General features: G+C 35.6%; 1 protein-coding gene across 7 annotated transcripts in view; it reads left to right on the top strand.

Annotated features, from left to right (window-relative positions):
• The window catches only part of Pld (Phospholipase D), a 90,161-nt gene that overhangs the window by 35,868 nt on the left and 42,166 nt on the right, over nucleotides 1-12,127 (top strand). For 5 of the 7 annotated variants that reach the window (XM_068356206.1, XM_068356203.1, XM_068356207.1 and 2 more), the window contains exons 2-6: nucleotides 3,099-3,258; nucleotides 5,276-5,358; nucleotides 6,918-7,041; nucleotides 7,368-7,524; nucleotides 11,259-11,354. In XM_068356206.1, coding sequence (XP_068212307.1) covers nucleotides 3,126-3,258; nucleotides 5,276-5,358; nucleotides 6,918-7,041; nucleotides 7,368-7,524; nucleotides 11,259-11,354 — 593 coding nt within the window. In that variant the 5' untranslated portion in view covers nucleotides 3,099-3,125. The other 2 variants (XM_068356205.1, XM_068356204.1) reach the window with 2 other exon arrangements.

Raw genomic sequence — 12,127 nt, 5'->3', positions numbered from 1 at the left:
ATATGACCTGGGAGTCTATTTACTGTATATGACTTAGGAGTCTCTTTGCTATATATGACCTGGGAGTCTCCTGACTGTATATGACCTGGGAATCTCTTTACTGTATATGACTGGGGAGTGTCTTTACACTGTATGACCTGGGAGTCTCTTTCCTGTATAAACCTGGGACTCTCTTTACTGTATAGACCTGGGACTCTCTTTACTGTATAGACCTGGGACTCTTTTGATTGTATATGACATGAGAGTCTCTTTAATGTATATGACCTGGGAGTGTCTGGACTGTATATGACCTGGGACTCTAATTTATATGACATGGGACTCTCTTTACTGTATATGACATAGGAGTCTATACTGTATATGGCATGGGTCTCTCTTTACTGTGTATGACCTAGGAGTCTCTTTGCTATATATGACCTGGGAGTCTCTTGACTGTATATGACCTGGGAGTCTCATTACTGTATATGACCTGGGGGCAATTGATAACATTAGATGTTTGTGGCAAAGAGTCATGGCTTTCATATGTGATTTGAGAGAGAGAGAGAGAGAGAGAGAGAGAGAGAGAGAGAGAGAGAGAGAGAGAGAGAGAGAGAGAGAGAGAGATCATAATCTTTTTCATTTACAACTTTGCGTAATTTTATCTCTCGGCCACAGTCATGGTGAGTATTAGCAGAGGTACACGTACAAACACTTTATAGTTAAAGAAATGCTTTTCCTGATGTTGAAACTCGAGGAAGAATTTTGATCTTTTAAATCATTTGCAGCAATGGTTCTGAAGTCAATCAACGATGGTGTCAAATACTCGCTGATTTATTAACTTCATTCCCACTAATAATATCAGTTAGCCTCTCCTTTTTTTTATGTTTAAGGAACTGGTCTCATTGTATTCTTTTAAAGATGAAAGAAAAACCAAAGGATAAAAGGTGAAATTTTCAAACTTTTATATAAACAGAATTTCATAATGAATGGAATACTTTACAAGATACATGAAATTATACATTTCAAGGAACTAGAATTATATATCATTGTAACTGTAAGAACTGCAGGTCATTGACATCACTATTTCAGTGTTAATTTCCTTCTTTGGAACGAGTTCCTCATGGTAAAACCCCAAGGTTGTATCTGCATATAAACTCAAAGGAAAAAAAGTTAGAAATTGATTTTACCAATCGGTTATGATCAAGTTATTTTTCTGCAATCTACTTATATATTCAGGATTGCAGTATGATTTTAATCCCTTTTTTGGTAACATACAGCTGGTATTTCAATAATACTTTTAAGTTAGTAAGACATTATATGAATGATTATGGAAAGGTTATTTAAATAGCTATGTAAGATATACCTTAGGTAATATTATTATTATTGTTACAAACTAAGCTACAATCGTAGTTTGAAAAGGAGGATGCTACAAGCCCAGGGCCTCCAACGGGGAAAATAGCCCAGTGAGGAAAGAAAATAAGTAAATAAACTACAAGAGAACTTTAAGAACAATAACATTAAAATAAATCTTTCATAAACAAACTATAAATCCATCCTGCTTTTCCAACTAGGGTTGTAGCTTAACAAGTAATAATGATATTAAAAGCTTTCTTTCTGCGAAAGTCTTGTGTTGATAAGAGAGCTGGGGGTTTAGAAAAAAAAAGAGCCGCCTTATTCAAGTGAATTTTGTATCCCAAGATGTAGGAGAGATTAATTTGGGCCTCATGAACCTACCGTACAGATGCTTTTTCTTCTTGATGCAGCATTTCCGTGATGAATGTGATAATAACAGCTATCTTGTTTATAGACTTCTCTAATTTTCTCTTTTTGATAACCTACGGTTCCTAGATGTTTTATTTGTCGCTAGTTTCCATCATCTGGGTTATTTTCCCTGTTGGAGCCCCTGGGCTTATAGCATCCTGCTTTTCTAACTATGGTTGTAGCTTATCAAGTAATAATAATAATCTATGGTAGAATTGCTATTGGCGGTTCCTAGATATTTTATTCGTCGCTAGGGTTGTTGTGGCCGGATTGGTAACGTCTCTGTCTGGTGTTTGCCAGTCGGGGGTTCGAGTCCCGCTCAGACTCGTTAGTGCCGTTAGTGTCTACAACCTTACCATCCTTGTGAGCTAAGGTTGGGGGGGTTTGGGGGAGTCTATAGGTCTATCTGCTGAGTCATCAGCAGCCACTGCCTGGCCCTCCCTGGTCCTAGCTTGGTTGGAGAGGAGGCTTGAGCGCTAATCATCTAATATATGGTCAGTCTCTAGGGCATTGTCCTGATTGCTAGGGCAGTGTCACTGTCCCTTGCCTCTGCCATTCATGAGTGACCTTTAAACCTTTAGTGTCTATCATCTATGGTTGGATTGCTGTCGGATTACCTGTGTTACCTACAGAGGTCGGACATTCTTATCTTTAAGGTTAGAAATTGATAAGATTGTCATGCTAATCAGGAGAAGCATGAGATTAGATTATAATTCTGCTTGCCTTACGAATTGGTGCGATTCGTTACGTAACTGAAAATTCAGGTAAGTTCACTATTCATGATATAGGGTTTCTTATCAGTGTTTGAAAGTGAATTTGCTCTGAAAGGTTTGAAGAAGGATTGGTTATTTACTATCAAAGATTACTTGGAGACAGTGAGTGTCTTGCTTGTTTATACCAGTGTTTGAAGAATATAATGTTTTTATAAATTGAGAGTTTAATGCTTTTAAAACTGTAAATTGTTATATAAATTTGCCCTGTGTTCAAGATCAACAAACAGAAAATTTTACTTCATAAACCAAATGAGGTAAAAAGCCCAAGATATTCTTAGGATTGAGTGATTTAGATTAAAGATTAAGTTAATAGCTGTGAACGATACGTTACAAGGCATTCGGTATCATAATCTCAGAGTTAGATTGTTGTTAATGTAAGACATATCTTGTTAATTAAAACTGATATGGATACACCTCATGTTGGGACTGACAGAATGAGTCTTATGGTTAGAAATACTCTCGGCCCAACCAGTGATTATAATTAACAGTTTATCTGTGTTGTCTAGAGAGAGGTGACATGCTCTGCATAACTGAATTGCAGTTTTCTCCAGATTCTTTGTTTTAAGGAAAATGAGTTTTGTTTTCCAGACATTCGGTGGTAATGTCCGTCAGGAAATGGAACCATTTGCTACTGTGACTGGTAACGATGAGAACTACGGGACGGTCGGGGCTAGCGAGGAGTATGAGGGCGCCCAAACGAGCACCGGCGAGGACGAGGAGGAAAGGACGACTGCTCAGGTTGAAATAGGTAAGAATTTTTTATTGTTTAAATGTTATGTCATTTCAAGGTGCGTAACTGTTTTTTTTTGGTACTGACAAAGTGGAATTTTACCTGATATACAGTGCTTGATCTTGCAATGATAAGAAAATATCTAAAGTTAGGAGTTCAAGATAGAGACGACTGGGGAAATCTTACCGAGGCCCTTTGCGTTAATAGGCGTAGGAGGAGATGATGATGATGAAAGTTATGTAACTTAGAGAGTTGAATTTACAATTGATCCAATACAAACTTTTCGTTCTTTACTATGGATATACTATAGGTGTTAAAGCAAGCTGGCATACGGCTCTAAAACTTTTAACGAGGGTCAGTAACCGTTCTGTTTATTACTAGTGGTACTGGGACAAAGCATCCCCCCTCACTCGCTCATACCTCCTCACTTTGAGCTTAGCCAAAGGCTAAATTGAAAGGCTTACACCACAACTAGCACTTACTGAACGTGTACAACATTTAGAATACTTCAAAGAGGCTTTCAGATGTCTCCGTCCACATTCACTGGTTATGGCAAATGAAACTTTTACTCCTGAGATTTTTTCCTGTTGATGCTTGTGTCTTTGGGATTTTTTCCTCGATTTGGAGGCTTCAAATTGTGATTTAACTAGGGAGATGGTTTCTTCTCACTTTAAGCTCCGCTATGGGGTTAGCGAGTTGCATGGTCTGCCCTACGACATTGCTTATTCTAGTGAATGGGTCAAGTCATAGTCAGCTTCAATCCTAAATTTGTTGCTAGACTCAAATTCAGAAGCGGCAATTCTGGTCATCTGCTTTTGTGTCCTGTAAGAACGGTGAGGTGCTACTTAAACGAACTCAAGGATCGTGCCCGTGAATAAAGCACTTGCTTGTCAGCACGGACAGATTCAAGAATAACTTTTCCGTGATACAGGTGGTACTAATGTGGGTATGGAAGGGACACTCTACCTTCACTACCTGCAAGACATACACACACAGGACCCTCTTTCGATAGGTTTTGTGGTAGCTGCATAGAATTGCTTTTTCAAAACATTGTTCTGTGTGTACAGTATGAAGACTGTGATGAATGTATTTATTACTTCCGAGAGAACTCGCAATATGTCGCAGTCATTGATGGAGAAGCTTGAGGTAATCATAATGGAATAAGCTTGGTCTCCAAGTTCCTTTTTTTCACGTATGAGTGATCCATTCTATAGAGTATGTTGCCTTTCAGATGTTTTGTAATACTCAAGCTATTGCAAATTGGAAATAGAATTTAGGGTGCTTCAGATTTTTTGTAGTACACAAGCTATTGCGAGTTGGTAAACATTTGAGGCCGTTTCAGATTTTTTGTAGTACACAAGCTATTGCGAGTTGGTAAACATTTGAGGCCGTTTCAGATTTTTTGTAGTACACAAGCTATTGCGAGTTGGTAAACATTTGAGGCCGTTTCAGATTTTTTGTAGTACACAAGCTATTGCGAGTTGGTAAATATTTGAGGCCGTTTCAGATTTTTTGTAGTACACAAGCTATTGCGAATTGCAAACAAATTTTAGGGTGTTTCAGATTTTTTGTAGTACACAATCTATTACTAATTGCAAACAGATTTTAGTGTATTGCAGATATTTGTAGTACACAAACTATTGGGAATTGCAAACAAATTTTAGGGTATTTCAGATTTTTTGTTTTTCACAATCTATTGCGAATTGCAAACAGATTTTAGGGTGCTTCAGATTTTTTTGCACTACACAAGCTATTGTGAGTTTTTTGTAGTACCAAAGCTATTGCGATTTGCTAGCAGATTTTAGGGTGTTTCAAATTTTTTGTAGTACACAAGCTATTGCGAGTTGGTAAACATTTGAGGCCGTTTCAGATTTTTTGTAGTACACAAGCTATTGCGAGTTGCAAACAGATTTTAGGATGTTTCAAAATTTTCTGTAGTACACAAGCTATTGCAAATTACAAACAGATTTTATAGTGTTACAAATTTGTTAGTGTCTTATTTTACAAATAAGTTAAGAATTCTTGTATATTGCAGAGGCAGCTTCTGTTGATGTCAACGACTTCAGCATCAGCCGAGCAGTGCAGGGTTGTAATGGAGAGAGAAAGGGGAAAGTGCCGGTGAGTAACTGTTTTCTGTGTGAACGTTATTCAGTCCAGCTACTTCGTTAGTTTTTATTTATGTCATTTTGTTTATTGGTGGCACTGATTTACAAAGTGTATGATAGTATGCTGTAAAATGGCTGGAGAGTGTTGTGCCAGTGTAAGAATTATTCAAGAAGGTTGTATTTTTGTCTAAAGTGGTTTTGAGAATTTCAGTAATGCTTCATTTTGCTATTTTCAAGTGATAGAAAAAATGTCTTAATCTTCGAGGAGAATATTATATTTTAAGTGACAGTTGTAATTGATATCAGAAACATATGTCTCAATCTTCCGGGAGAATATTATTAGTGACGATTATAGAAAAGAAAGTCTGTACATTGAGAACATCCCATTCCATTAATGAAAGAATACAGTACAGTACTATGTACTTAAAAGCCATATGTTTTTTTCTGCTCACATATTGTGTATATCTCAAGGACTTTCTTGTAAGGGCTAGAACAGGGAATTAAATGATACATAGAAATACCAAATACATATTGCCTCCCATGCTTTAGGGCCACTGTTTCAATGTGCAAATCACAAGCTCAGTGTGTATAAGGGGGACCCACGGATTTAGGCTGTATTGACTAATAATGTCTAGAGGATTATTATTATTATTATTATTATTAGTATTAATATTTCTGGGCTCTGACCTGTGCCGCCCAGTGAAATGCTCCTTTTGCATCATTTCTAAGGTATATAACTGCGGCACAGGTCTCTCGCCCAGAAATAGATTTTTCCTTCGTCAAAATCTCTTTATTATTAGTTGGAAAAGCAGGATGCTATATGCCCAGGGGCTCCAACAGGGAAAATAGCGTAGTGAGGAAAAGAAACAAGGATATAAGAGCGTAATTAACAATTGAAATAAAATAGTTTAAGGACAGTAATATTAAAATAAATATCTCCTATATAAATAAAAACTTTAACAAAATAAGAGGAAGAGAAATAAGATAGAATAGTGCGCCCGAATGTAGGATATTTGTTTCAACTTTGAGACCAGATTGGGTTAGAATTAACCACCAGATGTTGCCTTCGTAAGCAAGAGGCTGAAAGTTTTATTGACAGTATTTTTGGGGTAAAATCGATATTAGATATTAAGTCAGCCTGCTGCTTCCTCCGGTGCCTTAGATGACCGCGAAGGTAGCAGCAGTAGGGGACTCAGCAGTATGAAGCTTCATCTGTGGTGGAAATGTGGGAGGTTGGGCTGTGGCACCCTAGCAGTACCAGCTGAACTCGGCTGAGTCCCTGGTTAGGCTGGAGGAACATAGAGAGTAGAGGTCCCCTTTTTTTGTTTTTGTTTTTTTTTTGTTTCTTGTTGATGTCGGCTACCCCCCAAAATTGGGGGAAGTGCCTTTGGTATATGTATGTATGTAAGTCAGCCTAGAGGGAAAAGCAATATAAACATCACGTGAGTGTAAAAATTATATATTTTATCAAAATGTAATGTTATTATCATTCAATTTCTCATTTGTTTTCATTGATAATTTATTGCAGTTTGATTCTGTCGTTTCTATTGTTTTACTGTATTTTTATTGCAGCACCTGGCTCCGTTGAGGATATCGACCGTGAAGCAAAATCCAACGCTCGGGTCGCCCGACTCGGACGTAGACATATTGGGCTACCTCGACTACACGCCCGACTCTCTGGGCCTTGATACAGACAGTAGGTGCTTCGTTAGGTTCTTTGTTTGGCATAGATTTTTACAGTGGAGTAATAAGGAGTCACGAAAAGATAGGGTCCAAGAAAGACGGGCTTCTTAGTCTCCTTTTTATGATTTAATTGCAAAACTAACCCTTATAGAGTAGCATCTGCATATGATAGATGGATTTGGTTTTGTAGACTTTTATCACCACAGTTTAAAAGGAATTGCATTAATTAAGAACTGTATAAATGAAAGCATGATTATAAAGGTAACACCATGAAAAGAATTCAAATTAGTTAAACTTACAAGTGTAGTAAATTAACATAAACTATTTTGAATCTAACAGGTGCAGGTGCCCTGTCGTTCTCAAATGTCTTCCAACTAACAAAATTTAACGAGTTGATGCCGGAAGTTTTCGTGCCGGAGCGTCCCGTCCAGCTGCACATAACTCGAGTGGAATCCGATAACACCAACCGAGGACTGAAGATATTTTCGAGCCCCATGTAAGTTCTTTCACTTTGGAGTACGATAATTGTTCGTAACACGGGGTTAAATTTCTTCTTGTTTTTAGTGTTCGTGTGAATTTCACCCAATTTGAAGAGTTATTCTAAGGTGTTGGATGTTTTTCAAGATGCTTGAAGCTTGGGAAGCTCATGTTCCTGATGATAGAATGGCTGAGATGTTGGGTCAGTGGGTCAGAAAGGATGTAAAGTTAAACTGAGAGGTGTAGTTTATTGGGTCGGAAAGAAAGTAAAGTTGAACCAAAATATGGAATTTAGTGGATCGTAAAGGAAGCAAAGTTGCACATATGATCTGAGGGGAGGAATTGTTGGGGAAGTCCTTGAAATCATGGAAAAGAGGCACAAGACCTAGAGTAAAGGGGAATTCAGGCAGAATATTCCTTAGGCAGACTCAAGGACTAAGTGCTTACTCCAAGGCTAACACTGAAAAGGAAAAACCTAAATCAGAAACATAAGTAATATTGCATTTGTTTATTTTAATCATAAATGTTAAAAGCATCCTTTTTTGTTTCATCTGTTTTAATTGGTGATACAGTACTGTACGTTGAGTGCCTTTGAATCTCACTATAAGTACTGTTACTAATACAGGGGACTAAGAGAGAATGTGGAAGCTAATGAGGTATCTCGAAACTACCTGACTGTTGGCCCTATTAGTGTTGATTTCCTTATTGCTTTTGGAAATTAGCGAAATAATTCACCATCTTGTATTTTGAAATTTTTTGTCTTAAATTATAGATGAATTTTCTCAAATTTTACGTCTGGAAATATACGTTTGAATTTTGTTAATACTTACCTATAGAAAACTGGAATATTTGGGATTGATTTATTTATATGTAACTCTACAGACTTGTATAAATTGTCTGATAGAGTGCACTAGGCCACACTTATACACTAACACTTGTGACAGACATTGGAAGATTCATTCTTAGTCGAAAAATCTCTGATGAATATACAGTAAGTCAGACTTTGGGTGTTTCTTTGCAATTTATTTTCTTTGGATGTTTAGCAGCACAAATAAATATGTCATTGCACTGTAGTAAGTACAACTAATGCAACTGCATCTGCGAAACACCTCATTAATGACATTTAGTTATACTGTACAGTAATATAGATTATTTTAGAGCCATTAGATATTCTATTTTGTCATGGAATTTGTAATTTAAAGAAATGAAAGCATGTGTCAGACAGTTAACATCGAGTCAAATTGACAAAACGAGGTAGCAATCTTTTGTACCCATTTGTATTAGATTCTAGATTGAGTGGTTAATATATCTGCTCTCTCTCTCTAATCTGTTCCCTCTCAATATATCTGCTCTCTCTAATATGTTCTAGCTCCTTATTTCTTGAGTTTCATATTCATTATCACAATTAACCACATCTGGCAATATAGCAGCCATGGTCAGGCCTTTGGCTAAACCAGTTCTTGCTACTTTGTTTCTCAAATCTATTGGGTGATTAAAAGAAATAGTAAAACCTTATCTATACAGGGCCATTTTATTTCAGACTTTGGCAAACCAGATTTTCCCTGTATCTTTTGTTTTTGCATTGAGACCCTTCAGAACAAGGACAAACTCACTGGGCTTGAATATAAAAAAACAGACACCAAGATGGAAATATAAACTGTGTATTCTGTGATGTAGAAGAAAAGGCTAACCACTTTATGCTATATTGTCCACAGTTTAGTGATATAAGAATAAAAGCAATTGAGCTCCAACAACCATACGAAGAAGATAGTGCACAAACAGTTGGAAAATTCCTTTTTTGTGAAGAAAATTTTGAAAATAAGAAAAGAGTACTACAACAAATGTGGATGAAAAGAGAAAAACTAGTGAAAATAAGGAACACACAAAACTAAAAGACACAGAGGCGCCGTTGCAAAGGCAAAGCCTTGACCTGAATCTGATCTGATCTGAAAGAGTACAAAAGACATTTTATATCCTTTGGCAGACCTCAGGAGTTTAGGCTCATTTCCAGTGTTTCGTCAGTCCTTAGATTTACACTATTTCTCTTGCTTTGCTCTTCAACGTGAGGTATTTTTAGCACCAATTTTGAATTCAATCTTATGCCTAATCATATCAAATTAATGTGAATAAAGTCTGATTAATTTTTTTTATTATTTACCTCCGCCAACAAAGTTGGAAGGAGGTTATGTTTTACTCCCTTTTTGTGTATTTATTTGTGTGTGTTTGTTTGTGAACAGCTTCCTGGCCGCAATTTAAATCGTAAAGTAATGAAACTTGCAGGGATTACATGTTATGTAAAAAGCTGGAAATGATTAAATTTTGGAAGGTCAAGGTCAAAGGTCAAAGTCACAGTCAAGCAAAATGTCCAATTCATGTAATCAGCCATAAGTTTGGACATCGTTGTACAACACTTCAATCATGGTTCATATTTGAGTGTATGAAAATCCATTATTATTATTATTATTATTATTATTATTATTATTATTATTATTAGCCAAGCTACAACCCTAGTTGGGAAAGCAAGATGCTATAAGCCCAAGGACTCCAATAGGGGAATATAGCCCAGTGAGGAAAGGAAATAAGGAAATAAATGATGAGAATAAATTAACATTAAATCATTCTAAAAACAGTAACAACGTCAAAATAGATATGTCATATATAAACTATCGAGTGTCAAAAACAGTTATGTCATATATAAACTATAAAAAGACTGATGTCAGCCTGGCCAATTAATACATTTTAAGGTCGAAAGTCAAGGTCAAGATTGAGCAAAAGGTAGAGAAATAAGTTGCTGCGGCGGAGGTCAGCACTCTACTGAGTGCCCCTCTAGTATAGAAATTATATTGATATAAAAAATCATATGTTTTTAACTATTAATAGTGTCAAAAGCAGATATGTCATATATAAACTATAAAAAGTGTCAAAAACAGATATGTCATATATAAATTTTAAAAAGACTGATGTCAGCCTGGCCAATTAATAAATTTTGAGGTCAAAAGTCAAGGTCAAGATTGAGCAAAAGGTAGAGAAATAAGTTGCCGTGGCAGAGGTCTGCGCTCTACTGAGTGCCCCTCTAGTATAAAAATTGAATTGATATAAAAAATCATATGTTTTTAACTATTAATAGTGTCAAAAACAGATATGTCATATATAAACTATAAAAAGTGTCAAAAACAGTTATGTCACATATAAACTATAAAAAGACTGATGTCAGCCTGGCCAATTAATACATTTTAAGGTCAAAAGTCAAGGTCAAGACTGAGCAAAAGGTAGAGAAATAAGTTGCCGTGGCAGAGGTCAGCGCTCTACTGACTGCCCCTCTAGTATAAAAATTATATTGATATAAAAAATCATATGTTTTTAACTATTAATAGTGTCAAAAACAGATATGTCATAAATAAACTATAAAAAGTGTCAAAAACAGATATGTCATATATAAACTATAAAAAGACTGATGTCAGCCTGGCCAATTAATAAATTTTGAGGTCAAAAGTCAAGGTCAAGATTGAGCAAAAGGTAGAGAAATAAGTTGCCGTGGCAGAGGTCTGCGCTCTACTGAGTGCCCCTCTAGTATAAAAATTATATTGATATAAAAAATCATATGGTATTGTTATTGCAGCTCAAAAGTTAAGGTCAAGATTGAGCAAAAGGTAGAGAAATAAGTTGCCGTGGCAGAGGTCTGCGCTCTACTGAGTGCCCCTCTAGTATAAAAATTGAATTGATATAAGAACTCATATATTTTTCTTATTGCAGCTTACAAATGGAACTGGAGCATGGGGACTTCAAATGGGCTATCAGAAAGAAGGTGTCCCAGGTTACTCATCTTCATAGCCAGTTACTTATTTTAAGGTGAGTTTGTTATTATACATGTTTTAATTACAAGGCTCCGTTGGACTGGCTCCTTTACTTATAAACTTTCCTTTATTGGCTACTATAATATGGTATTTTTATTATAAAATAAATTTTTAAATATACTTACCGTTTGGTATTATACATGTTTTAATTACAAGGCTCCGTTGGACTGGCTCCTTTACTTATAAACTTTCCTTTAATGGCTACCATAATATGGTATTTTTATTATAAAATAAACTTTTAAATATACTTATCTGGTAGTTACATATATAAAGCTATGTATATGTAACTACCAGGGGAGTTACATATTTGAAAACTGTATTTTTATTATAAAATAATTTTTTGAATATGCTTACCTGGTAGTTACATATATATAGCTTTATATATGTAACTACCAGGGGAGTTACATATTTGAAAACTGTATTTTTATTATAAAATAATTTTTTGAATATGCTTACCTGGTAGTTACATATATAAGGATATATATATGTAACTACCAGGGAAGATACATATTTGAAAACTGTATTTTTATTATAAAATAATTTTTTAAATATGCTTACCTGGTAGTTACATATATAAAGCTATATATATGTAACTACCAGGGGAGTTACATATTTGAAAACTGTATTTTTATTAAGAAATAATTTTTTAAATATACTTACCTGGGAAGATACATATTTGAAAATATGTTTTACCACTATTCAGCATTCATTCCCTTACCTATGATTTGGACTACACTAGATTTAAAGGCACAACACACAAAGAAAGGC

The sequence above is a fragment of the Palaemon carinicauda genome, chromosome 32 (genome assembly GCF_036898095.1).
Source record: "Palaemon carinicauda isolate YSFRI2023 chromosome 32, ASM3689809v2, whole genome shotgun sequence".
Taxonomy (NCBI): domain Eukaryota; kingdom Metazoa; phylum Arthropoda; class Malacostraca; order Decapoda; family Palaemonidae; genus Palaemon; species Palaemon carinicauda.
Note: the sequence above shows the minus strand (reverse complement) of the source record. Positions and strands in the feature narration are given on the sequence as shown.